General features: G+C 50.4%; 1 protein-coding gene across 3 annotated transcripts; it reads left to right on the top strand.

Annotated features, from left to right (window-relative positions):
* Positions 1-23: 23 nt before the first annotated feature.
* On the top strand, positions 24-26,512 carry CAPN1 (calpain 1). Of its 3 annotated transcripts, none has more exons than XM_055415566.2 (22): positions 24-182; positions 1,472-1,739; positions 1,889-1,958; positions 2,216-2,334; positions 3,958-4,091; positions 4,179-4,347; positions 5,170-5,253; positions 5,614-5,699; positions 6,061-6,135; positions 6,259-6,419; positions 17,533-17,714; positions 18,607-18,618; positions 21,395-21,606; positions 21,708-21,747; positions 22,297-22,362; positions 22,443-22,500; positions 23,462-23,526; positions 24,006-24,074; positions 24,313-24,391; positions 24,976-25,092; positions 25,314-25,372; positions 25,750-26,512. In XM_055415566.2, the coding sequence occupies exons 2-22, from the start codon at positions 1,473-1,475 to the stop codon at positions 25,774-25,776; spliced, it is 2,151 nt and encodes a 716-aa protein (XP_055271541.2). In that variant the 5' UTR covers positions 24-182; position 1,472; the 3' UTR covers positions 25,777-26,512. The 3 variants fall into 3 exon arrangements, with proteins under 3 accessions (XP_055271541.2, XP_055271543.1, XP_055271542.1); XM_055415568.2 differs by lacking the exon at positions 24-182 and adding an exon at positions 290-556; XM_055415567.2 differs by lacking the exon at positions 24-182 and adding an exon at positions 599-756.
* The last annotated feature ends 1,431 nt before the right edge of the window (positions 26,513-27,943 follow it).

Raw genomic sequence — 27,943 nt, 5'->3', positions numbered from 1 at the left:
GGCGACGCCGGGAGCCTGCGCCCCGGGGCGCGGGGGCGGGGTGGGGGCGGGGAGCGGGCCGGGCCCGGGAGCCGGGCTGCGGCGCGGACCCGGCGGGGCGGGGCTGCCGTTTGCAGAGCGTCCGGCAGGGGTCTGCCCGCCGCCGGCCCGGCCCCTCCTCCGAGCAGCTGCCACAGCCCGAGGTAATCTCGGCCCCGCGCTAGGGGCGCGCGGGGCGGGGGCGATCTGGGGGGACAGCTGCGGCTCCGCGGAGGGGAGGGGGAGGACCCCGGGCTGCGGGAGGTGGCGCCGCGGGGCTGGACTCCTGGGAATGCCCTCCGGGGCCGCCGCGTGGGGTGGGGCCGCCCGGCCCTGCAACTCGAGCTGCTGCCCCTGGTTAAAAATACCCCCTGTCCAGTCCTCCAGCTCCGCTCCCCCGCGCTGCCCTGGCCTCCGCGCCCCAGCCCTCCCCACCCCGACAGGCGCGGGCCCCTCCCCGGGGACGACTCTGCCTTTGACTAATTTGTCCTCTCGCGGAGTTGGCCCGGCGTCTGCGGAGGAGGGCCGGGGAGATACCGTGAGTTAGATCGTCGGGGAAGGTGCCCGGAGAGCAGGGAGGGCGGAGAGGAAGCGGGGTGGAAGCCCGAAGAGGAGGAGGAGGAGGGAGGGGAGGAGGAGGGCGGGGAGGAGCGCTCTTCCTGGTTGGGCCCTGTCCTCAGCTGCCACCCGGGAAGCCAGCGCAGGGACCGCAGCGACCCCCCAACACGCCTCCCCCAGGTAAGGAGGGTGAGGCCGGCCCGGCGTTCCTCCAGCTGGGCCTGGATCCCGGCTGCGAGGCTGCCTGCCCCCCGGGCTCTCTGAGTGCCTGCGACGGGGCGGGTGCTCGGGAACCGCAAGGCTCCAGAGCCCGCCCCAGCCTGCGTTCCTCACTGTCTCCAGGGGCTGGGCTGGGGGCTGGCGGGAGGGGAAAGGACTGAGGCCGAGCAGCCCTGATCCTTCAACCCGTTTCAGGAGCCTGGGGAGGGGAACCCTGGACTGCCTGGACTGATCAGCCCCCAAGCCTGGGAAAGGGGCCAGTGCCTAGGAGCTCGGCTAGTCTGGGGAGAGGGGCATTCAAAGAGGACTTGCCTTCGGGGTCTCCCACCTTCCTCGTTCCTTGTGCTATTATCTCGGGCCCCGCCCTTCCCCACCTGACTGGCTGATCGCAGGCCTGCAGACCCAGGACAATGGGAGTCTGGGAACAGAGAGGTGGTAGCATTGGGTGGGGGTAGGGAGACGGGGGCCAGCGCACCTGGGAGATGGGAAGCCCCCTCTGGTGTATTCTGGGAGCAGAGAGGTATGGCTGCCAGCCCTAATTTAGTGAGGAGGTGGGGAAACCACAGGCTTGGGGAGAAAGGATGGCAGCGGGCCAGAGAGCAGCGTTAGCAGATAGGAGCCCCAGCTCTAGTCCTGGGAAGGCCTGGGTTCTGACCCGGGCCCCTCTGTCCCACAGGATGGCCGAGGAGTTCATCACTCCGGTGTACTGCACCGGGGTGTCTGCACAAGTGCAGAAGCAGCGGGCCAAGGAGCTGGGCCTGGGCCGCCATGAAAACGCCATCAAGTACCTGGGCCAGGATTACGAGCAGCTGCGGGTTCACTGCCTGCAAAGCGGGGCCCTCTTTCGTGACGAGGCTTTCCCCCCAGTGCCCCAGAGCCTGGGCTTCAAGGAGCTGGGCCCCAACTCCTCCAAAACCTATGGCATCAAGTGGAAGCGTCCCACGGTGAGAGGAGACACCCTGGATGGGATTCACCCCTTCCTGAGTGAGGAGTGGGGAATAGGACGCCAGGTCCCTAGAGTGGGGTCTGGGATGGCTGGGTTCCAGTTTCTCGGAGGGGCTGGCCCAGAGACAGGACTCTGGGTCTCTTGCAGGAGCTGTTCTCAAACCCCCAGTTCATCGTGGATGGAGCCACCCGCACAGACATCTGCCAGGGCGCACTGGGTAGGCCCTGGGGGATTCCGAGTGTGTTTTCCGTAGTAGTTCCCTGGGCCCGTTCCTTCCTGCTCTGCCTCAGCCTCTCCCTCCTGCAAGCCCAAGCAGGCTCTGGCTCTCAGTGCTGGGGCTGGTTTGCCCAGATTCCTGGGTCTTTTCTGTAAGTTGAGGGGCACCCTGCCCGGGGAGTCCCAGGTTCTCCCCAGTATGGCACTCACTGGGCAAAGACGGTTAGAGTAGACCTGATGTGGATCCTTCTATCCCAGGGGACTGTTGGCTCCTGGCTGCCATCGCCTCCCTTACCCTCAATGACACCCTCCTGCACCGAGTAGTTCCACATGGCCAAAGCTTCCAGGATGGCTACGCTGGCATCTTCCATTTCCAGGTGAGGAGCCCCACATGCACCTTGGACAGGGTGGGGGGGTGAGGGAGAGAGGGGTAGCAGGCAACAGAGATGGGCGGGGGGACCCTGAGGTTAGGGTGGCTCAGGGCCGCACCTTGCGGGGCCAGCACCGCCCCCCCCCCGAAAGTATTTGACCTCTTGATTCCATCTCAGGTCTGTCATGTGTGAGAATCTGTCATGTGTGAAATGGTTGGGCAGGTATTTCAGCTGGCAGTTTTCCTGGCTGGTTGTACATACTGGAGAAAAAAAAGTGCTTAGAAGAGGAGAAAATTCTCTGGGTTATGTCCTGTGGGACAAACGCTTTTCCTCCTCAGGGTCTCAGTTTCCCTGTCTGAGAAATAGTGTTCTGCTGGGGAAAATCGGCCATCACTTGTGGTCATCTACACCCCTGGCCTCAGTCTCCCCCCGACCCCCTAACCCCCAACTCCTCCTGCACTCTGTCAGTCTCCAGCCACTGAGAGAGGCCTGCAGAAAAGAAAGACTCGGGATACAGTTTATTTAAACCAGCTTTTCCTGATGCTCTTCGCGCACAGGGCCCACTTTTCAAATTACACTGATGAATTCTCAGTTTTGGGGAAGAGACACGCCCAGCAAGCCTGGATGAGAACCTCTGGCGCCGGTGTCCTCTCCTTCCGGCTAGTCAGGGAGCGCCTTGTCCTACTTCATCCTCACCCGCCTTGGCGCATATGGCTTGGCTTGCGGGACCCACAGTGCGGCGCCAACTACCCTGGCCAAGTGCGGCACCTGCCAGCGCGGGTCCGCAGGGGCGTGGCCTCGCTGCCCTTTCCCCACCCTCTCCTCTTACTCCTCCAATCCGTTCCTCCGCGGCCTCTGATTGGCCCGTTCACATTCTCCACGGTGCTGTGGGCGCACCTCCTCCCTTTTGCCCTATTGTTTTGCACACTCACGGCCCCCAGTGATGTAGCACAGAGTTACTTTTGGCCTGGGATGGGGGAAGTCCTTTCCCCCACTGGGAAACTTGCCTTTCAAGGCATCTTTGAAGCAAGTCCGCGATTGTGGGAATCCTGTCCACCTTGTGGTTGAAGGATCCGGATCCCGCATTTTCATTCCACGCCTAATTTACCTAGGTATCCCCACCCCGCTACACACACACACAAACCCACATTTTCATTCCACATCTAATTTACCTAGGTATCCCCACTCCCTACACACACACACCCCCACATTTTCATTCCACATCTAATTTACCTAGGTATCCCCACTCCCTACACACACACACACACAGGCCTAGAATGGTGCAGAGGGAGAAAGTCTGGGGTCATGGTGGGGCCCAGCAGAGCCAAGGTCCAAGGGCATTGCAATGTCTCTGTACCCGAAGAGGCACCTTGGTCTGTTTCAAAAATATCAACAATGCTCCCTTACAAGCGTTACCTGCCTAATCTTGTTTAGTTTTCCCACTAGGAAGGCATTACTGTTCCCTTTTGTGGAGAGAGAAACAGGCTCGGAGAGGATGACGTGCTTAGATCCTGTGTCTAGGATGCATGGCCTAGAATCAGGTATCTAGCGAGTGGCAGAGCTGCTGAGGCCTGACCTCAGGCCTGGGGGATCTCAAAGCAGGGATTCACCATGCCCCTCCTCCCCCAGCTGTGGCAGTTTGGTGAGTGGGTGGACGTGGTGGTGGATGACCTGCTGCCCACCAAGGATGGGAAGCTGGTGTTCGTGCACTCTGCCCAAGGCAACGAGTTCTGGAGCGCCCTGCTGGAGAAGGCCTATGCCAAGTGAGTGGGGGCCCAGGAGCAGCTCCAGGCCAGCCCTGGGGTGGGGGGTCCTGCTCTGTGCAGAGTGCTGACCTGGGCCGCTCACAGGGTGAATGGCAGCTACGAGGCCCTCTCGGGAGGCAGCACGTCTGAGGGCTTTGAGGACTTCACTGGCGGAGTCACCGAGTGGTACGAGCTGCGGAAGGCTCCCAGTGACCTTTACAACATCATCCTCAAGGCCCTGGAGCGAGGCTCCCTGCTGGGCTGCTCCATCGATGTGAGTGCCTCCCCCATCCTGGGACCTGAGTCTCCTAGCGGTTCCTTCTCTCTACTCAGCCCAGCCTCATACTTGCCACGGGCTTGGCTCTAGACCCTGTCCTTCACCTCACACCATCCCTGGATCCTCACCCAGCCTCGCTCATCACCTCAGTCCTCCACCTCCATGCCTGGCTTCCTCCTGGTCCCCAAAACCTCAGACCTCAGCATATTTTCCAACTTCCTCTTTCCTGTCATCTGAGGCCACGCTCGCCCACTGTCCAGTTCACAGCCTGACCTCAGCTTCTCCTGAGTCCCAGCTCCCGTGGGCCCCACGTTCCCCATTCATTCCTTCAGTTGCTTTTCTGTTCCCCGACTCATCTTCAGACCTCCCTCATCCTGGATTTCGGCCTCCACCCCACCATCACTGCATTCTCCACTCTAACCCCACCGCCACGCTCTTCCCCAGGCCTACCCGACTCTAGTCTGTGCTCACCCCTCTTCTCCGCCTCCCTGAGTCCCTCCACATGAGGTCCTCTGAGGACATCGTGGCTCCTGGGTGAGGGGAGCAGCTTTGCATGGCTGTATGTTTGTGTTCACGCATGTTTGCCCAGGGTCTGGCCAGTTCTGGCCAAAAGCAGTGTCAGTGGGGTACACAGGCCCCCTCACCAGCAGTAACATTGGTGGAGTAACCAGCAGCTCCCGCTTCCAGCGACTGAGATGGGATCAGGGGTCCTGCCTATCGCTCCCAGTAACTGTGGGTGTATGCACAGGAAAGCCAAGACTCGGAGCTCATCTCCTGAATGGGGGTGGGACAGCAGCCGCAGCCCGTGTCTTTCTGCAGATCTCCAGCATTCTGGACATGGAGGCCGTCACCTTCAAGAAGCTGGTGAAGGGCCACGCCTACTCTGTGACCGGGGCCAAGCAGGTACCGCCCCAGGTGGAGGTCTTCCCCAAAGGGTGATTCCAGCCTCCTTGCCTCTCTGGCCTGTGTCCAGGGCTGTGGGAGAGGCCGACTCTCCCTGTGACCTCCTGCAGCACCTTTCCTATCTCCCGGGGACTTTTACCCAAAGATGGTTATCTTGGGTTAAAGATGGTTACACCCTGATTTACTGTACTTTGTGTATAGAGCTGCCTCCCTCAGCAGTTTATGCCCAGAGAGGCTTCTCAACTGCACTTCCAATGGTGGGTGCTAGTTGCTGAGCTGGGCTCTGTGAGGATGAGGTGGCGGGAAGGGGTGTTAAAGTTTGTGCCAGAAGCAGGCACTGATGGGAGCTCTGGGGAACAGGTAAACTACCAGGGCCAGATGGTGAACCTGATCCGGATGCGGAACCCCTGGGGCGAGGTGGAGTGGACGGGAGCCTGGAGTGACGGGTGAGGGGCCTTGGATGCTTGCCGGGGAGGCCTGGGAAGACTGTTCAGTGCCACTGGCATTTCTACTGGGGTCTCTGCCAGCCCACAGTGGACTCAGGCTTGAAAAGAGGGGCCCATTTGAGTGTGACTGGGTCTGGGGACTGCCCTGGCAAAGCTCAGGCTGTGTGTGCGGGCAGCTGTGCCTGCCTGCGAGCATTCTCAGGGCGCCTGACCTGGCCTTCATAAGATAACCCCGGGACTGGGATCTCTGGACTTGACCTTGTGGAGGCCTCCTGACCCGGGCCAGGGAAGGACAGACTCCAGGGATAGAGGCTGGGCAGGTCAGTGGCCGCCAGCCCCTGGCAGTGCCCTTTTCCTGCAGCTCCTCGGAGTGGAACGGCGTGGACCCTTATGTGCGGGAGCAGCTCCGGATCAAGATGGAGGATGGGGAGTTCTGGTGAGCAGCCCCCTCCTCAGTCTGAGTGGGCACCCCAGCTCCCAACCCCTCCGAAACCCAGCTGTGCCATGTGCTTGATGCCCCACGGGGCACCCTGGTTCACTCTCACCTCGACCCCCCCAGGATGTCATTCCGAGACTTCATGCGTGAATTCACCCGCCTGGAGATCTGCAACCTGACGCCCGATGCACTCAAGAGCCAGAGGTTCCGCAACTGGAACACCACCCTGTATGAGGGCACCTGGCGGCGGGGAAGCACCGCGGGGGGCTGCCGCAACTACCCAGGTGACCTGGGGGGTGGGGTCCTGGGCCCTGCTGGCCTGGACAAGACATGTCTTCTCTCTGAGCCTCAGTTTCCTCACCTGTACGATAGGGGTAGTTGTCCTGGTTTTGCAAATTTGCTTTGAGGATGAAAATGTGTAAATTCCCAAAAGCCACCTTTGACTGCCTTGCTGGAGCCTGAGCTCAGGGTGCCAACAGAGACGTCATTGCTGTCCGGCTACCTCCTGTCACTCCTCATTCCGGACCTTCCTTCTGGCCCACTGTCTCCCTCCTTGGTCCTTCTGTCACCTTTCCCTGGGGTCCATGGTTATTCTTCCTCTCCCACCCTGCCTTCTCTTCTCATCAGGTTAGCATCCTCATCCTTCCCAGGCTGGAGTCAGCATTTTAATGCTGTCCCTGCAAGCACTCAAGTTTGTTGGCTCCTAGCTCCCTCTGGTCCTTTTACCTGGCACAATCATAATCCTAATGGAACCCTCTCCACCGGCTCCAGAACCGCTGACCGGGCCTGGAGAGAAATCACACACTTAGGGCAGTATTTTCCCTGTAAATTCATAGTCACAGACTTCAGATGTGCACTTTGTATGACCCCAGCAATTCCACTAGTCTCTCCTAGTCTCTCCTCAGGCCTGCCTTCTCCACTGACACTGTTGTCCGATTTCACAGGACTCCCCTCGTAGTCCCACCTCCAAGTCCCCCAGCCTGTCTGGACCTGTGCCCGTCTTTCCTGCCTGCGACAGTGGCAGAACTGTCCCCGCTTGGGGCACCCCTCCCCCGACCTCTGCTCTAGATCCTGTTCTCCCTCAGGCTTCTTCACCCGTCACCCCTAGCTCCGGGTCATGGGAAAATTGCCTGCCTCCAAGCAGTTGCCTGTCTCTGGAGCCCACTTCCCCGCTCATTTCTCTGCTCCCCTTCAAAGTGAAGTTTCTCAAAATGGCCACCCTCCCCGTTTCCTTCCTCACTTCCAGTTCATGCTTAACCTGCTCCGGTCCACCTTGCGTCCCCACCATCTGCTGCAGCTGCTCCTTGTCCGCTTTGGTTTTGCCAAATCCACCACCACTGCTCTCTTTTCATGTCCTGCTTCCTCCAGCTGTTCTCAGCCTGGCTCCCAGCCCTCCTCGTTCAAGCATTCTTCTCCCTCGCAGGAATCTAATTTCAGTTCTCCCCCAAACAGATGACCACTGTTTTCTGAGAAGTCTGTCCTTTCCCTGCAGGTCCAGCCCTGTCATACAGTTCCCACGTAGTTGGGTCTGTTTCTGAGTTGCCTTTCCGTCCCTTGGCCTATCCCTTTGCTACTGCCGCACTGGTTTAGATGCTATAGATTTATAAGTCCTGGGGACTTTGAGTGGTCCAGTGGTTAAGAATCTGTGCTTCCAGTGTAGGGGGTGCATGTTTGATTCCTGGTTGTGGAACTAAGATTTCTAAATCCTGCAGTTGGGCAGGATGAATTCCTTCTTCAAGAGTCTGTTAGCTCCTCTTACTTTTTGTTTCTGGTTTTCTTTTATCTGTGTGAATTTTAGGATCAGTTTACCAAGTCCTACAAAAAGCCCTTTTGAGATTTTAATTTGGAATTGCATAGACTATATAGAGCAACTTGGGGAGAGTTGACATCTTTCCAGTTTTGATTCTTCTTATCCAAGAATGTGCTGTGTCTCTTTATTTTGGTCTTTAGTGTCTTTCAATAAAATTTTATAATTTTCATTGTGAAGGGCTTATACGTCTGTTGAGATTTGTTCCTAGATACTCTATCATCTTGTTGCTCTTGTAAATGGTATCTCTTCTTAAATGACATCTGCCAGGTCATTGCTGATACTGTAGTATGCAGCTGACCTTTTACGTTTTTTTACATCTGGCAAGCTTGTTAAACTGTAATGAATTTGACTCATTTTTCTGTATTCTTTTTTGGTTTTCTAACTGACAGTATAGCATCTGCCAATAATGATAAATTTGTTTCTTTTCCAATGCTTATAACTTCTGTTAAATATTCATTCTTGTTTAATGTACTGGCCAGGCTTGCTGCATTCCCACTAGCACTCACTATGTTTTGGTCTTACCCTCTCTCAAAGGAGAAGTTTTTACTATTAAACGTTGACTGTAGATTTCATCACTAAAATCTTTTCTACTCTAGGTTTTTTTGGTGTGTGTGTATGCACCTTTTATCAGAGTAATGAAACTTAATGTTATGAAATAACTTTATTATTAGAATTAGCTGTTTTAAATTACCTGTTAAAACAATAAGTTACATTGATCACTTTTCTCATATTAAATTAACCTTACATTCCTGAGATAAAACAACAGAGTGATGATATAAATTTTTTACACAATAATTTTACATTCACGTTCATGAGTGAGGTTTGACAATAGTTTTCTTTTTTCATACTTACTTTATCTAGTTTTGATATGGGTGCTATATTTGGCTGTCAAAGTGAACTGGGAAATGTTCTGTCTTTTCCTGTTTTCCTGGAAGAGTTTGCATAAGGTGGGGATGATTTCTTGCTTGAATGTTTGGTGGAACTGGTCTAGAAAACTACCAGGCCTGCTCTTTTATGTGAAGATTAACTTTTGGTATTGAGTATCTTTTATGGTCATTGAATTTTTCAGATATTCTACTTCTTTTTGAAACTATTTTGAGGAGTTTTATTTTCTAGGAGTTCATCCTTTGCATCTTGTTTTCTCAATTATTAACATGAAGTTATCGTTAATATACTATACCTCATCTGTAATGATAGCATCTCTTTTATTCATTGTCTCTTTTGTCTTTATTAATCCTGTGAGGGGTTTGTCAATATAAGTCTTTAAAATAAAATGATTTTTTACTTTATTCTTCATAGTATTTTTTTTCCATATTATGAATCTTTCTTGCTTGTTATTTCATTCATCTGCTTTCTTTGGATTTATCTTTAGAATTTATTTTATGACATTTTTTCCCTTCCAGTTTTATTGTGATATATTGACATTCAGCATTGTATAAGATGTGCAGCATAATGATTTGATTTACAAACATCATAAAATGATGGCCATAATTTTATGAATATCCATCATATCATATAGATACAATATTAAAGAAATAGAAAAAATGTATTTTTTCCTTATGATGAGAACTCTTAGGCTCTTAGAATGTACTCTCTTAGCAACGTTCATATCTAACATACAGCAGTGCTATATTTATCATGTTGTACATTGTATCCCTAGTATTTATTCATTTTATAACTGGAAATGTGAACCTTTTGGTCACCTTCATCCAATTCTCTCCTTCTCTACCCCTCGCCACTGATGACCACAAATGTGATCTCCTATGGGTTTCTTTCTCCCATTCAGTAGGCGGCCTTTTCATTTTGTTGGTAGTTTCCTTTGCTGTGCAGAAACTTTCAGTTTGATGTAGTCCCACTTGTTTATTTTTGCTTTTGTTTCCCTTGCCTGAGGAGACAGGTCCAAAATAACATTACTAAGACCAATGTCAAAGAATGTATTGCCTATGGCTTCTTCTAGAAGTTTTATAGTTTCAGGTCTTACATTAAATCTTTATTCCATTTTGAGTTTATTTTGTATATGGTGTGAGAAAATAGTTGAGTTTTGTGTTTTTTTGGATGTAGCTCTTCAGATTTCCTAACATCATTTATTTAAGAGGCTGTCTTTTCCTCATTGTGTATTCTTGACTTCTTTGTCATAGATTAATTGCCCATATAAGTGTGGGATCATTTCTGGGCTCTCTGTTCTATTCCATTGATCTGTATGTCTGCTTTTATGCCAGTACCATATTGTTGTTGTTGTTTTTAAAGAATCCAAATAAACCCTTTATTTTTATTAGCAGTTTTCTATATTTTTTAGTTGACAGTACATGGTGTCCAAAGTGGGATACAAAGCAACCTGTGCATACTGTTTTGATTACCATAGCTTTGTAGTATAGCTTGAAGTTAGAGAGTGTGCTACCTCCAGTTTTGTTCTTCTTTCTTAATATTGTTTTGCCTATTCAAGATCTTTGTGTTTCCAAACAAATCTTAGAATTATTTTTTCTAGTCTGGTGAAAAATACCATTAGTATTTTAATAGGGGTTACATTGAATCTGTAGATTGTCTTAGGTAGTATGGTCATTTTAACAGTATTAATTCTTCCAGTCCATGAGCATGGTATAGCTTTCCATTTGTTTGTGTCCTCTTTAATTTCTTCCATCAGCGTCTTGCAGTTTTCGAAGAACAGGTCTTTTACCTTCTTAGTCAGATTTATTCCTAGGTATTTTATTCTTTTTGATGCAATTGTTGTTTTATGACTTCTTAAATTAGATGCTTACTTCATTAATTTTTTTCTGTGTGTACCTTTGAGTTACACAATTTTGATATGTAATGTTTTTAAGAATTGTAATATAATTTGCATTCCATAAGACTTACACTTTTAATGGGTACGATTCAGTGGTTTTTAATATATTCACAATGTTGTATAGTCATCACCATTACCTAACTCCAGAACATTTTTACTACCTGCAAAAGAAATCTTTTATCCATTAGTAGTCACTCCCTAACCCTCTCATTTACCAACCCTGGTAACCACTAATTTAATTTTGTCTATAGATTTGTTCTGGGCATTTCATAAAAATGGAATCATGCAATATGTGGCCTTTTGTGCCTAGCTTTTTTCCCTTAGCATTGTGTTTTCAAAGATCATCCATGTTGCAGCATGATCAGTACTTCATTTCATTTGTAAGGTTGAATAATATTCCATGACATGGATATGCCACATTTTGCTTATTCATTCCTCAGTTGAAGAATTATTTTCAGTTTGGGGCTGTTGTGAGTAAGCTGCTCTGAATACTTATGTTTGTATGAGCATATATTCTCTTAGGTCTACAAGTAGGAGTGAAATTTTTAGGTTGTATGGTAACTCCATGTTGACCTTTTTGAGAAACTTATCTGTTTTCCAAAGTGGCGGCACTGTTTTACATTCCTTCTATCAATGCATGAGGGTTCCAATTTCTCCACATCCTTGTTCTTTTCCCCACATCCTTGTTAACACTTATTGTCCACCTTTTTCATGGAAGCCATCGTAGCTGTATAAAGTGGTATCACATTGCAGTTTTAATTTGCATTTCCATGGTGACTAATAATGTTTCGTATAATTTTCATGTATTTATTGGCCATTTGTGTATCTTTTCTGGGGTGTCTATTCAAACTGTTTGCCCATTTTTAGATTGGGTATTTGTCTTCTCACGTATTCTTCATATATATTTATATATTCTGGATGTGAGCCTTATGAGGTGGATAGTTTGTATGTATTTCCTCCCATTCTGTGGGATGTCTTTTCATTTTCTTGATAGTGTTTTTGAAGCATCAAAGTTTTTAATTTTGACGATGTCCAGTCTTCTATATTTTCTTTTATTGCTCATGCTTTTGGTGTCATAGCTAAGAATCCATTGCCAAATCCACGGTCATTTATCTTTGCGTTTTCTTCTAAGAGCATTATGCTTTTAGCTCTTAGATTTAGATTGTTGACCCATTTGGAGTTAGTTTTTGTTTATGTTGTGGGATAGGATAGGTGCCCAATTTAGTTCTTCTGATTATGGAAATCCAGCTGTCCGAGGATCTGTTCTTTACACATTGAATGATCTTGGCACCCAGTGGTCAAAAATCGTTTGGTCATTTATGTATGGATTTACTTTTGGTCTCTCAGTTGTATTCTTTTAGTCTATGTGTCTGTTTATTCTTATTCTAATACCACACTATTTGGATTATTTTAGCTTTGTAGTAAATTTTGAAATCAGGGGGTGTGAGTCTTCCAACTTTGCTCTTTTTCAAGATTATTTTAGCTTCTGGGCTCCTTAAAATTCCATATAAATTTGAGGATCTGCTTTTCACTTCTGTGGGAATTTTGATAAGGATTGCATTGAATCTGCGGATTACTTTGAGTATTATTGACATCTTAATAATATTAGGTCTTCCAATCCATGAACATATCTTTTGACTTTTCTATGTCTTTTTTAATTTGTTTCAGCAAGTTTTGTAATTTTAAGTGTATAAGTCTTTCAATTCCTTGGTGAAATTTATTCCTAGGTATTTTATAGTTTGGATGCTATTATAAAGATATTGTTTTCTTAATTTCCTCTTTGGATTTCTTTTCATTGTTGGTGTATAGAAACACAACTGTTTTTTGTGTCCTGATGTAATCTGCAGCTTCACCGAATTTGTTATTCATTCTCATATTCTAATTTTTCAGGTTTTTTTCATACAAGATCATGTCATTTGCAACTGGAGATAGTTTTTTCCTTCATTTTTAATTTGGTTACTTTTTCTTTTTCTTGACTAACTGATCTAGCTAGAACTTGCAGTTCAATATTGAATAATAGTGGTATAAGTAGGCATCTTGTTCCTGATATTGGAGAGAAAGCTTTCATTTTTTTTCACCACTGAACATATTCTTCAATGCTCTTAAATGCCCTTTTTCTTACTGAGGAAGTTCTCTTTTACTCCTAAATTTATGTATGATCTTGTCATGAATTTGTGTTGGATTTTCTAAAGTGCCTTTTCTGTCTCGGTTGAGATGGTCATGTATTTTTTTCCCCTTTGTCCTATTAATGTGATGTATTACATTGGTTGATTTTCTTATATTGAACTGTTCTTGCATTCTTGGGATAAATCTTATTTCATAGCATGTAATCTTTTTAATAAACTGTTGGATTTGGTTTGCTAGTATTTGTTGAGGATTTTTATATTGTTATTCATGAGTGATACTGATCTGTAATTTCCTTTTCTTATGGTGTTTTTATCTGGCTTTAGTGTCAAGGTAATGCTGCTCCATAGAATGAGTTTATCGCAAAGAAATAGTAATGTAAATGAGAAATCACATACGATAGTAATTAAAACACTGTGTACCTATATTAAAAAAGAACTCAAAACAATAGCCTAATTTTCTACCTTAAGGAACTAGTAAATAGGCAAACTAAACCCAAGGCAAGCAGAAAAGCCAAATAAATGAAATAGAGTAACAACAGAGAAAAATCAATGAAGCCAACAGTTGGCCGGCCCTGTGCAGTGGAAACGTGGCATCCTAACCACTGGATTGCCAGGGAATTCCCTATTTTATTGTTGATTTTTAATTTAATTTCCTTGCATTCAGAATATATGATCTAATAAGTTTGTAACTTTGAAATAACAGAAGCTGGTACAATGGCCCAGCATGAATATTCACGTGTTCTTAAAAAGACTGGCTGACACTTTCATGTTGTGTACTGTATGCTAAGCATGTCTGTAAATATTTAAAATATAATCTACTTAACTTTCACACTGACCCTATGAGGGATGCACTATATTATCACTATTTTACAGATGAAGAAAGTGAGGCACAGAGAAATTAAATAGTTTACCAAAGTCACTAATAAGTGGCTGAGCTGGGATTTAACCCGATCTGGAGTCTATTTTCTTAACAGGCTTATTCTCTTGACTATTCTCTGAATGTTACAGAGAATCTTCTACAATTGTTCATTGTATCAAACTTACTGATTATTTTGTCTGCTTAATCTATCAATTACTGGAAGAGGGATAATAAAAATCTCACACCACCCTGTTGGCTTTGCCAATTTTTCCCTTTATTTCTGTCAATTATTTTTCTTTACATATATTAAGCTATGATTTTAGGTGTACCAAGTTTAAAATTGTTTTAAGTTCCTAGTGAATTAAACTTTTTTTTATTTTCTAGTGCCCACCTTCATCTTAATAATTCTTTTTACTTTGAAATCTGTTTCAGTCTGTGTGACTATGCTATTCCAGTTTTCTGTTGATTACTGTTTTTGTGGTATGTCTTATTATACTCTCTGATGTCTGGTCTTTCTATAGCTCAGTGTTTTAGTTATCTCTTATAAATAGCATATGACTTTTTTAATAGTCAGATTTGATTGGAAAATTTAGTCCATTTACATTCATAGTGTTACTGATATATTTGTATTTATTTCAGCAGACTTACTATGCATTTTCTGTTCATCCCTCCTGCTGTGCCTTCTTTTGGAGTGAGTTTTTTTCTTTTCTGTCTGCTAGTTTTTCCCTCTGTGAGTTTGGAAGATATAAGAGCTTGCTTAATAAGTTCCAAAGTTAGTTGATCAGTATCTTTACCCTCTACCTGAACAATATAAAGACCTGAAAATGTTTCAGCTGGATCACATCTTCTCTTTGTTCAATATGCTATCTTTAGCTAGTACTTTAATCCTCAACTATTTCCTGCCTGTCCTAAAGTAAGCTCCATCATCATCCCCATTATGTGATATAATCCATATTTGTTTGAATACCCACATAATATTAGTATTTTTGCTCACCATACTCAGATCTTTCACCTGAGATCTTTTTCTGTCTGTCTGCAATATATCCTTCTGAATTTCTTTTAGTGAGGGTCTTTGGTAATAAATTTTCTCAGAACTTGTGGTAAAATGCCTTTATGAGGTGCTCATTCTTGATGATTCTTTGGATGTTGAATCTTGAATTGACATTACTTTCACCTCCCTGGAGATGCTATTACTCTTCACTCTGCTGCCACTGTTGCTGTATGAGTCTGGAATCTGTCCATCTACCATGTCTTCTGAAATGTTTGTCTTTCCTCTTTTATGATTATTTTCCTTTAATATTCTACAATTAGACAATGATGTGTTGAGTTGGGGATTCTGTTTTGGATTTGTTGAGCTCCCTGTATATGAAGATTCATTCAGCAGTTCTAGAAAATTCTTAGCTGTGCTCTTTTAGAATACCATTTTCCTAGTCTCTTTATTTTCTGCTTTGAGAATGCCAATCAAATGTAAGCTAGACCTCCTCAGTCAGTCCTCTAGATCTCTTAACATCTCTTAAATGGTCCTTCTCTGAATCTCCCTAGATTGCATTCTGGGTAGTTTCTTTAGATCCATTCTCAATTCACTTGAATTTTCTTTTTTGCAGTTGGTTAATCTTTCCAACAAATACTTAATTTCACTTGAAAAAATTATTTCTGGAAGTGTTCATGGCTTTTTTCTAATCTGTTCATTCTTGCTCATATATTCCAGCTTCTCATTTATTTCTTCAAATGTAGTAAGCTTAGTCTTTCATAGTCCATGTCCAATAATTTCAGTATCTGAAGTCTTGGCAAGTTGTTTTTCATCCATCATGGCCGGTCAGTCTCAGCCATCATGAGGCTTGTCCACTGTGGCTGCTTGTTCTCAGCCTTGAGAGGTTGTTGGCTTATTTGACCTAGAAGTATATCTGTGGGAGTTCTTTGAGTTCTTGGATGAAGTTAAGTTCCTCGAGTGTTTCTGCCAGTCACCTAGGATACTCCAAAGCCATGACTCTTAAAAATAAATTCTTTCCTTAAGTTTTTTTTTTTTTACCTCACGGGCAGCATGAATTAAAACTGCAAGCTCATAAGAAGGCTCCTTATGGTTGTAAATTCTCAGAGATGCTTTCCTTCCTCCCACTGGCTTTATCTTCTTTCACACTTCCGCTGCGGGCATTCCTCACGGAGCTTCCAGTTTTATTGCTGGGATCTCCTGTTGGACTTCGTCTCCTGCCCTTGTGCCCAGGCAGGACTCAAGGTCTCTATGAGTCCACAGAAGTCCTTTGGCATTATTTACCTTTCATGGCTCCCAGTTTCCATTTTTTAAAAGTAGCTTTATTGAGATAAAATTCACGTACCATATGTTTCACCCATTTTACAGTATAAAATCCAGTGTGGCCTTTACTGCATTCATAGAGTCGTGTACCCATTATCACATCAATTGTAGAACATTTTCTTTACCTCCCAAAGAAGCCCTGACACCCTGGCTGTTACTCCCAAGTCACTTCTTCCCCTTGTTTCTATCCTACCACGAATCTGTCTCATGGACGTGCTTGTTCCAGAAAATAATTTCATATAAATGGAATCGTACAACATGTGATCCTTCGTGACTGGCTTCTTTCACTTAGCATAACGTCTTCAGTGTTCATCCATGTTATACAGCATGTGTTCATACTCCATTCCTTTTTTGAATAATATTCCATTATTTGGTTATATCACATTTTGTTTAAATTGGGTTGTTTCGATCATTTGGCAGTTATAAATAATGCTGCTTCGAACAGTCACATACAGGTTTTTTGTGTGGACATATGTTGTCATTTGGAGAAGGAAGTGGCAACCCATTCCAGTATTCTTGCCTGGAGAATCCCATGGACAGGGGAGCTTGGCAGGCTACAGTCCATGGAGTCGCAAGAGTCAGACATGACTTAGCGACTAAACCACCACCACCACGTTGTCATTAGTCTTGGAGATATATACATATACCTAGGAGTGGGATCGCGGGGTCACGTGGTAATTCTATGTTAAACCATTTGAGTAACTGCCAGATTATCACGCAAAGTAGCTGTACCATTTTATGTTCCTACCAGCTGTACGTGAGGTTCTGATTTCTCTACACCCGCACTTATTGTCTATCTTTTTGATGAATGTTTATTTGGTATGTGGGGGGAGGGAATGCTGGACTTACTGGTACCTTTAAAAGGAGGTTTTGTATTTTCTGTCCAGTACTTTGTTGTTCTCGTCAGGGGGTTGTTCAGGCAACTGAATTACTAAACAGCCAGAAATCCAAGTATCCCTCAGCCCTGTGGCCTCCCCTCAGACCCTCTTTCTCTGCCCCTGTTCCAAGTCACTGTCCACACAGCAGCTACCTTCTGAAACCCTAATCCAATCATGCCCCTCCCAGTACAGACCTGTCCTGGGGTCTTTTTGCTCTTTGATTCAATCCACACTTCTTACCACCGAGCTCTGTCACCATCCCAGATCCCCTTTGATCACTGGAGCTCCCGCTGTGGGTCTTTTTTCTCTCTCTGCCTTATCCTGCTTCCCAGGCCTTCTCCTTCAGGTCTCAGCTCACAGGTCACCTGGAAGATTCCTTCCGTGCCCAACTCCAGCTTGCTTTCTTTGTAATTGCCCCATTGACTAATCTGACTTGCTTGCGCTTTGCCCCTCCTTCTGGAATGTGAGCTCCTGAGGGCAGGGAGTTTGTGTGTCCCCACTGCATACATGGCACCTGGCACACGGTGGTCACAGTGATATTTGTTGAATGAACATATGGAGGAGGGAAGGCTTGATGGTGGGCTGCTCTCCTCCGCCTCTCCCCTGATCCCTGCCTCTCTACCTCCTGCAGCCACTTTCTGGGTGAACCCCCAGTTCAAGATCCGGCTGGAGGAGACGGATGACCCGGACCACGACGACTACGGGGGTCGCGAGTCAGGCTGCAGCTTCCTGCTCGCCCTCATGCAGAAGCACCGCCGTCGGGAGCGCCGATTCGGCCGTGACATGGAGACCATAGGCTTCGCTGTCTACGAGGTGAGCAGGCGGATCGAGCGGAACGCAGCAGAGAGCGCGGCCTCCCGGCGAGCTCCGCCAGGGGGCGCCAGGGGGTCTCCGGAGAACTTGGTGACACCTGCCAATCATGGTTCAACTGGGGCCAGTCACACCCCTGAGGTGCACAGTCCTAGACCTGACCTTGGGGAGGCACCTGCTGAGGCCCTCCACCAGGACTAGGGCAGCCAGGGGCCTAAAATTCTTCCCGGGAGGCGGATAGTGGGTGAGGGAAATGTTTAGCCAGAAGAAGGGAAGATCCTGAGATTCTTCTCCCTGTCCTCGGAGGCCAGCAGGCTGCTCTTGGGCAGAGCTCTGGCTTAGCTGACGCCTGGGAGACAGACTGCCTGTCTCAGTTTCAGAAAGAAGTGGGCAAGTGGTCTGCCCTGGAGGAGCAGTGAGCTCCCCATCTGGTAAGTATGTAAGCAGATGCTGGCCATGGAGGGCCCTGCTACATACTCTGTATTTGTGACATACAGACACTTCTGGATCTCCCTGGTGAGGGTAAAGGACAGTCACAGCCTCTGCCCAGGCCCATAGGCTCCCGACAGCAGATTGGTGTGGATCTCTGATGTCCCTGGGCTGGAGGACTTAGCAGCTGGCCCTGCAGGGGGCAATCCCGGAGACTCCGGTTCAGACCCGAGGTGCAGGGCATTCCAGGAACCAAGAGGGCCCTGCCTGGGCTTCCCTCCTGGGGTCCCTCTCTAGCATGAAAACAGGTCTGAGGCAAGAGTAGCCCCAGGCCCATCCCTAACCCTCCTGGTCTCCCCATCTTGTCCTTTTCATCTGAAGAACTCTGGGCCCCTGTGTGGCACACACCACACCCCCTGCCCCTGGGCCAAGCATGTATCTCTAACTCCCCTCATTTCTCCGGCAGGTCCCTCCGGAGGTAGGTGTGGCACCTGACTCACCTGGATTTACACACCCTTGAACACACGTGGCCCGATGGTGCCCAGAGGGAGCAGGACAGCAGCACGCCCACACATAGAGAGCTAAGACGTCACCTCCTTTGGGGGCTCACACAGTGCCCCCACCCTACTGCCCGCTATTCAGTGGGCAGAGCAAACACTGTCCTCCTGCGTGTCAGAGCAGGTAACAAGTAAGGAGGCTGGATTTGAACCTTGACCCTCAGAGCCCTGCCTGAACCACACCCACAAGGTTCTTCCTGTCTGACTCTACACTGAGGACATCTGGGAAGGTGCTTGGAAACAGGGTAGTGAGTGGGCTGAGTGTTCTGTACCCTTGAGCAAGTTGCTTAAGCTCTAAGCCTTATGGGCTCCCATGAGCATCAGTGAGGTGCTTGTGTAGAGGGCCCTGCAGTGTCTTATATGGGAAGCTCCTGGTAAGAATGATAAGAAAGTTGTTTCATAGTGTCATCAGTCAGTTCAGTTGTATCTGACTCTTTGCGACCCCATGGACTGTAGCATGCCAGGCTTCCCTGTCCATCACCAGCTCCCAGAGCTTACTCAGATTCATGTCCATCAAGTCAGTGATGCCATCCAACCATCTCATCCTGTTGTCCCCTTCTCCTCCCGCCTCCAATCTTTTCTAATGAGTCAGTTCTTCCCATCAGGTGGCCAAAGTATTGGAGCTTCAGCGTCAGTTCTTCCAATGAATATTCAGGACTGGTTTCCTTTAGGATGGACTGGTTTGATCTCTTTGCAGTCCAAGGGTCTCTCAATACTCTTCTCCAACACCACAGTTCAAAAGCATCAATTCTTCAGCACTCAGCTTTCTTTATGGTTCAATTATCACATCACATGACTACTGGAAAAACCGTTGCTTTGACTAGATGGACCTTTGTTGGCAAAGTAATGTCTCTGCTTTTTTAATAAGCTGTCTAGGTTTGTCATAGCTTGTCTTCCAAGGAGCAAGTGTCTTTTAATTTCCTGGCTGCAGTCACCATCTGCAGTGATTTTGGAGCCCAAGAAAATAGTCTGTCACTATTTCCATTGTTTCCCCATCTATTTGCCATGAAGTGACGGGACCAGACTCCATGATCTTAAGTGTTTTGAAAGTTGAGTTTTAAGCTAGTTTTTTCACTCTCATCAGGAGACTCTTTAGTTCTTCTTTGCTTTCTGCCATTAAGGTGTTGTCATCTGCATATCTGAGGTTGTTGGTATTTCTCCCTGCAGTCTTGATTCCAGCTTGTGCTTCATCCAGCCCAGCGTTTCTCATGATGTACTCTGCATATAAGTTAAATAAGCAGGGTGATGATATATAGCCTTGACGTACTCCTTTCTCAATTTTGAACCAGTCCGTTGTTACAGGTCCGGTTCTAACTGTTGCTTCTTGACCTACATACAGATTTCTCAGGAGGTTGGTAAGGTGGTCTGGTATTCCCATCTCTTGAATAATTTTTCAGTTTATTGTGATCCACACAGTCAAAGGCTTTGGCATAGTCAATAAAGCAGATGTTTTTCTGGAATTCTCTTGCTTTTTCTATGATCTAATAGTTGTTGGCAATTTGATCTCTGGTTCCTCTGCCTTTTCTAAAACCAACTTGAACATCTGAAAGTTCTTGGTTCACGTACTGTTGAAGCCTGACTTGGAGAATTTTGAGCATTATTTTGCTAGCATGTGAGATGAGTGCAATTGTGCAGTATTTTGAGCATTCTTTGGCATTGCTTTTCTTTGGGATTGGAATGAAAACTGACCTTTTCCATTCCTGTGGCCACTGCTGAGTTTTCCAAATTTGCTGGCATATTGAGTGCAGCACTTTCACAGCATCATTTTTTAGGATCTGAAATAGCTCAGCTAGATTTCCATCACCTCCACTAGCTTTGTTTGTAGTGATGCTTCCTAAGGCCCACTTGACTTCGCATTCCAGGATGTCTGGCTCTAGGTGAGTGATCACACCATCGTGGTTATCTGAGTCATTAAGACCTTTTTTGTACAGTTCTTCTGTGTATTCTTGCCACCTCTTCTTAATATCTTCTGCTTCTGTTAGGTCCAGGTTGTTTGTGCCCTTTATTGTGCCCATCTTTGCATGAAATGTTCCCTTGGTGTCTCTGATTTTCTTAAAGAATCTCTAGTCTTTCCCATTCTGTTGTTTTCCTCTATTTCTTTGCAATGATCACTGAGGAAGGCTTTCTTATCTCTTCTTGCTATTCTTTGGAACTCGGCATTCAGATGGGTATATCTTTCCTTTTCTCCTTTGCCTTTCATTTCTCTTCTTTTCTTAGCTATTTGTAAGGCCTCCTCAGACAACCACTTTGCCTTTTTGCATTTCTTTTTCTTGGGGATAGTTTTGGTCACTGCCTCCTGTAAAATGTCACGAACCTCTGTCCATAGTCCTTCAGGCAGTCTGTCTATCAGATCTAATCCCTTGAATCTATTTGTCACTTCCACTGTATAATCGTAAGGGATTTGATTTAGGTCATACCTGAATGGTCTAGTGGTTTTCCCTTACTGTCTGCATTCACCTCCATGGTGTCTCCTCCCCTTTCCTTGTGCAGTAGGCAGGGCTCTTACACCCATTTTACAGATGGGGAAACAAGCAGTGTGACTTGTCAGGGTTGGGCTGCCTGCAGATGACTGAACCATGACCCAGCTCTCGGACCCCTTGGCCAGAACCTGGAGCCTGAGGTCTGGGGCTGGGTCTGGGGGCAACTCCTAAGGGTGGGCTGAGCTGCAGCCCCCGCTTCCTCCTCCCCTCCCACCAGCTGGTGGGCCAGCCGGCCGTGCATCTGAAGCGGGACTTCTTCCTGGCCAACGCCTCCCGGGCCCGGTCCGAGCAGTTCATCAACCTGCGGGAGGTCAGCACCCGCTTCCGCCTGCCGCCCGGGGAGTACGTGGTGGTACCCTCCACCTTCGAGCCCAACAAGGAGGGCGACTTTGTGCTGCGCTTCTTCTCAGAGAAGAGCGCAGGGACCCAGTGAGTAGAAAGCCCCTGCCCTGTCTCCCCGTTTCTTCCCGCCACGCCCTGGCTGCCCCTACCCCCGCTGACTGGCCCCTCTCTCTCCCCACCCTCTGCAGAGAGCTGGACGACCAGGTCCAGGCCAATCTCCCTGACGAGGTATGTGCCCTGCCCCCTCCCTGAGTGCACGATGGGGACCCAGGTGTCCTGTGTCTTGGTCTCCAGCCGGCAGGGCAGAGCCCCTCCTGGCAGGAGCCATACATATCCCTCACTTAACAAGCACTTTACAGTTTGCAAAGGACTTTGTGATAGTAATGGCGCAGGGCCCCTGGGTTCTTGCTCTCTGCGGGTCGGTGCTGAGCTGTTTACCTGGGTCCCATAACAACCACGTCAGAGTGCTGTCACCGTCTCTCCTCTCAGAGGGAAACTCGGGTTCAGAGAGGTTAAGGAATTTCCCCAAGGTTGCGCAGCAGGGATCCAGGCTCACCCCTCATCATTGGGCTGAACTCCCGCCTCCACATTTAGACCACAAGGGTTCTAGACAGGGGTAGAGTAGGGCTTGGGTTCCCATTTTACAGTTAGGAGAGTGAGTCTCTGAAGTGAAGTGACACCTAGCTGATGAGTGCTCCCAGCCCCGCCTGCGCTGATGGCCGCGCAGAGGCTGGGCTGGGGTGCCCCTGACCTGCTCTCCCTGCCTTCTCTCTCCAGCAAGTGCTCTCAGAAGAGGAGATTGATGAGAACTTCAAGTCCCTCTTCAGGCAACTGGCAGGGGAGGTAGGCTGGGCCTAGGGGTGGGTGTTCTGGGGCACCGAGGGGTTTCCCCAGCACAGGTGCCATCTTTCCCCTCCCCGCAGGACCTGGAGATCAGCGTCAAGGAGCTGCGGACCATCCTCAACAGGATCATTAGCAAACGTGAGCATCCCCGGGCGGCTGCTCTCTACCCCTTGTCCTGCCTCCACCCCCTCATCCCCCATTCCTCCAGACTCCAGGATCTAGGCTTCTCCTCCCACCCTGGGCTGAACCCAACCCCTTGGTCTTCAAGGGCAGGCACCCTCCACTGCCTTTCAGAGCCCTGCTCACCTTGCTTTTTCCTCCTGAATTTCTCTTGCCGGACCCCATGCTCCGTGCCTGAGCTCCAGGCCCTGGTATGATTAGGAACTTAGCTGGGGAGTGGGCCAGTGGTTAAGAATCCACCTTTGATCCCTGGCCAAGGGGCACCAAAGCCCCTGAGCCACAGCTGGAGAGTCCATGTGCCTCAAGGAAGATCCTGCATGCCGCAGCTAAGACCCGACGCAGCCAAATAAGTAAATAGATGGATATTTCAAAACAGAAGCAGCTTAGCTGGCTGATGGCACCTTAGGGCCAGTGTGCCAGCCCCCTTCCTCCCAGAAGACAGGTGACTGGCTTCACTCCCCAATGGGTACAACTGAAGGCAGCTGCCTTTCAGCCTTCCCTTTGCCCCCGCCTCTGACCTCTGACCTCCGACCTGTGTCCATGCTTTTCCCTCAGCCCGGAACCCCTCTCTCCTGCTCTTCTCACCCTTTGGGACCTGCGGCAGCCCCTGGTCCCGCCGTGACCGCCTTCAATGCATGTTTCTGCTGCGTTTCCTTCTCTTCCGTCTGGCACTGTTCCTTTTTACTCACATCTAATTGTGGTGTTGACGTGGCTGTTGGGTCAGTGGCTTGATTACCAGAATACTTTAAACTCCTTTTTCTGATGATAAAGCAATCCTGCGCATGCCCTCAGCTAGATTTTAGACACCAGGGGACAGGAATGGTGCCTCCCTGCCCCTTTGTCTCACCCAGTGGGCCCAGCACGGGGCAGGCTGGGGGTGCTGGCCGGGTTGAGGTGTTGAGACTGGTCCTTCTTGCAGACAAAGACCTGCGGACCACGGGCTTCAGCCTGGAGTCCTGCCGCAGCATGGTCAACCTCATGGATGTATCCTCCTGAGCAGGGCCCGGGGTTGGGTTGTCGGCATAGGAAGGGCTCAGGTTGGGATGTCAGCATAGGAAGGGCTTGGGTTGGGATGTCAGCATAGGAAGGGCTCGGGTTGGGTTGTCGGCATAGGGAGGGCTCTGGGTGACCCATCCCAGGAGCACCACAGGGAAAGGGACGGGTGTAGATGGGCCAGTTTTCTTCTTCCTGGCATCCTCCCCTTGACTGGGGGGAAACTGAGGCGCAGGCCTGTGTCAAGTGACGGGGGAAGGCCTCGTCCACAGGCAACCCTAAGGCTGGCACTCAGTGAACGCCCCTCCCAGCCTACCCCGATTCAGGCCTGGCCTTGGGCGGCTCCTGCAGCTTCTCCCCTCCCCTTCCTCGGGTCTCTCGACGGCCAATCTCCCCTTCCCTCGGTGCTCAGTACTCGCTCACCCAGTATCTGGTTTAAGCTGTGGAGTTTTCTTCTTAACGGCGCCCAGCGCGACGGCAATGGCAAACTGGGCCTGGTGGAGTTCAACATCCTATGGAACCGGATCCGGAATTACCTGGTAGGTGGTTCCTGCCAGCATCACCCTCCCCTCTGCAGCCTCAGTCACAGCGGGCGGCGAGCCTCCGGTTCCTGCGCCGGCTGTGTGGTTCCCAAGCCCTCACCCTGGCTCCTGCCCTTCTGAGCCCACGTGTCCCAGCGGCTCACCCCCTCTCCCCCCGCTATCCTTAACCCTCCACGCTGGGCTGATGGGAAGGGCTGGATGCTTGCGAGCCCTCACCCTCTGTCTCCTACCCCAGTCCATCTTCCGGAAGTTTGACCTGGACAAATCGGGCAGCATGAGTGCCTACGAGATGCGGATGGCCATTGAGTTTGCAGGTGAGGCCTGAGGGCGGGCAGGACCTGTGGCGCCCCCAGGGAAATGGCCCCGGGTCACTTCCCTGACAGCTCCCAGGGCAGTGGCCCAACCACGGGGCCTTGTCGGGGCAGGGGAGAGGGGGTGGGGCGGGGTGCTGGTGGCGATGGTGGTGAAGGGACAACAGCCACCTACTGCTTTTTTCTCCTGGTGACTGTTAGCATTTCCTCCTGTCCTCACTGCAGCCTGCTGAGGATAGGGTCTTTTATTATCCGAGCACAGAGAAAAGTGTGCTCAGAGAGGGGAAGTGACTGGCCTGGAGCCACACAGCCAGGGAGAAGTGCAGCCGGCCTCCAGAGGCTCCAATGGGAGAGGTGCAGGGCTCACCTTTCCAGTCCCACTTCAGGATGAGGCTAGGGCTTTCCGAGCAGATGAAACTGGACCTGTGGGCCCTGATGGCCAGCTCCTGGGTGGGGCATTCTGGGTCCTCAAGCTTTCTCTGGGCCAGCACTTGCCCAGGCCCCCACCACCACCCAGGGGCTCACTCCACCCAGCCTTCCATCCCCCTCCCACGCCTCCCGTTGCCTCACCTGCTCTTCTGGGCCAGGCTTCAAGCTCAACAAGAAGCTGTACGAGCTCATTATCACCCGCTACTCGGAGCCCGACCTGGCCGTGGACTTTGACAACTTCGTGTGCTGCCTGGTGCGGCTGGAGACCATGTTCCGTGAGTGTCCCCGTGGGCGCCCCCTTCCCACGAGGGTCTCGGGGAGTGGAGCTGGGTGTCCACACAGTCTGAGCGCCAGGAGATGAGGAGTAGGGAGGGAACTCTGGAGGGGGCTCTCGGGCAGCAGGGGGAGGTGGAGGGTGAGGCGGGAGGTGGGGTTGGCCCTCGAACTCGTGTCTCACTGAGCCCTTCTCCCATCTCATCATTTCTGGAACACACAGGGTTTTTCAAAACTCTGGACACCGATCTGGACGGAGTGGTGACCTTTGACTTGTTTAAGGTGGGGTTCTCCTCTGGTCGGGTGGGGGAAGGCACTCAGGGGCAGTGGGTTTTTCTCACCGGCCCCCAACCTCCAGGGGGCTGGAGCTGCAGCCTCAGAGTCAGCCCTGAGGCTGGCCACCTGCATCCTGCACGGACATAGCAAGGATCTGAGGGTGGGGGCAGAAAGGCCCAGGCCCCTGGAGGCCTGCACAGGAGCCAGCAGCCTGGGCTCCCAGGGGTAGAGGAGGTAAGAGTGGCCCCCTCCCCAGGAGGGTCCCGCTCTCTCCTGCCCTTGACAGGGGGAGGAGACGGCAGCTCCTGAGCCATGGAGCAGGGAGGTGGGACTTGGGGCTTCTGCCCTGGCAGACCGCTCTCTATGCCCTCTCTGCCCGGCAGTGGTTACAGCTGACCATGTTTGCATGAGATGGAGGCTCGGGCTCCCTTGCTGTGCTCCTCTGTCCTCCTCGTCTGCCAAGCCATGCCTTCCTGCGACGCCACACCAGGCCACACCAGCTGCAAGTGCCTTCCTTGGAGCAGGAGGTGGCCTCGACCTCCTGTCCCCTCACCTCTCAGCCGCCGCGGTTCATTTGCTCTGGGCAGAGCTGTGGGGCCCTCCTTGCCTCTACCAGGCACAGGTGGACTCCCCCAGCCCCTCCGGTCTCCAGACCAGGGAAGCAGCTTTCGCTAGTTCCTGCCTCAGGATGGGGCTCCCCGGGATGCTGGGGGCCCCAGGCCTCCCACATCCTGACGTGTCCTCTCTCCTCCAACAGGCCACCCATCCGCCCCCTCCCCCACCTGCACACTTTATAACCACTAGCTCTGCAACAGTCTGCACTCTAGACCTGTGGAGCCCCCTCCCAGCTGGGGCCCCCTCCCCAGGACTGGGAACGCCTGTTTATGCCTGTGCGGAAGCCAATGCTCCCCTCTGCCCCGTGACCCCCCCAGCCTGTCCCCGCCAGCTGACCAGAAGCAGCCTAGCCTGGGGGGTGGTCAGGCCTTCTCTCCCTCCCTCCCTCCCGCTCTCCTTTTTTATATTGGTGATTTTAAAGGGGACTCTGGGGACTGAGTTACAGGGATACCAGAGGTACCTGGGCGTGGGGTGGGAGGGGTCTCGTGTTTACATGTGGAGAAACCCCGAACAATAAAGGAAAAAACCCCACTTTTGTCTCTGGAGTATGTTTCTGCCTAAACCTGCTGGCCACGAAGGCACCTTGTCCTGTACCCGCCCCTGCCCTGCCCTCTGTCTCCTTCCCCATCGCCCCAGCGGCTGGCACCTCTGCTGGAGTCCTGGGAGTCTGGCGGGGCCAGGGGGCAGGGATGGTCCACACTGCTGAGGTCCCACGTGGCCCTGCTGGTCCTCCATGCCCCGCTCCTCTGAGCCCTGACCCTTTGCTTCCCCGCACATTCTGCAGGGAATGTGAGGCTCTGGCTGAGACCCAAAGCCCTGCTTAGCACCAACCTGACCCCCAGGAAGCTCCCCAGAGCACAGAGCCTCCTGGAAGTCTTCTTGAGGCTGGGGGAGGGAAGTTGCCCTGTGACCCAGACACCTGTGGTTTATATAAGCTGTTCTGGTCCTTCTGGGATCTGGGCTCTTCTTACCAGAGATAAGAGTAGGTTGAGTTGGGGGTAGGGGAGGGCTGGGGCCTGTGCTCAAAGAGGGAACCGCAAACCTGCAGGGCAGAAACTGACAGGGCCAGGTGGGGGGTGGGGACTGCCCTTGGCCCCAGGAGCCCCAGGCGGAGCCCCGAGAGGAGGCAGACGGGGGCCTGGGATCTGCATTTTGACTTTGGGAGTCCCTGGGCCGGTTCGCTGTGTCTCATCAGTAAGGGGAGTGGCCCGTCATTTCCTGGGCCCCAGGGCTGGTTTGTGAGAGGGGGCAGGTGGAGGGCCCAACCCTCTTGGTTCTCTGTGGTGGGTTTCCTTTGATGAGAGGCTGGGACACTGTGGGTGCCCAAGTGTGGAGGCCCTGCCCCCTCACCCACCCCCGACCTGAGGGTGCCTGGGATGGAGGCAGGGAGAGCAGGCCTTCCTCTTGGTTGCCCTATTTGGGCATTTTTAAAGGACTTTTTCCTGAGGATCTCCTGTGCAGCCCCCGACTTCCAGGAAAATGGGGGAGAGGCAAGCAGCAGTAAGGGCTGGCACCCCCGTTATGTGACCTCTGAGCTTTTAAGGCTTTGGCCTCAGGGGAGACCAGTGACAGGCCTGAGTCCCATGTGCTGAGGCTGGAATTGGGCTCCTGAGGATGCCTCACGGCGGCTTCCAGAGAAAAGGGGAGGGTGACAATGGTGCCGCGTTTACTGCTGGGGTCCACCCATGAGGGCCACAGGCAGGGGGCTGTGAGGTGGCCCCTTGGGACCCCTCGCTTTTCTAACCTGGGAGGTGAGAGACTAGGAGAAATGAGGAGAAAGGGCCTGGCAGCAGGGGAGCCTGCAGACGTGGGGACGCCCCAGGCCTCCTGTGAGGTGTAACCGGACCCCTGTGAGTTCCGGACACGGGGCATCAGCGGACCTAACCCCGGCCTGTTCCTCCACCTCCCAGGGCCCAGCCCCTTTACTTAAGGCCCCACACCTGGGCCTCAGGTCAGGCCCGG

Source organism: Moschus berezovskii, chromosome 25 (assembly GCF_049115385.1).
Source record: "Moschus berezovskii isolate FMDL1 chromosome 25, NW_MosBer_1.0, whole genome shotgun sequence".
NCBI lineage: Eukaryota > Metazoa > Chordata > Mammalia > Artiodactyla > Moschidae > Moschus > Moschus berezovskii.
This window is presented reverse-complemented; position numbering and strand designations above follow the sequence as displayed.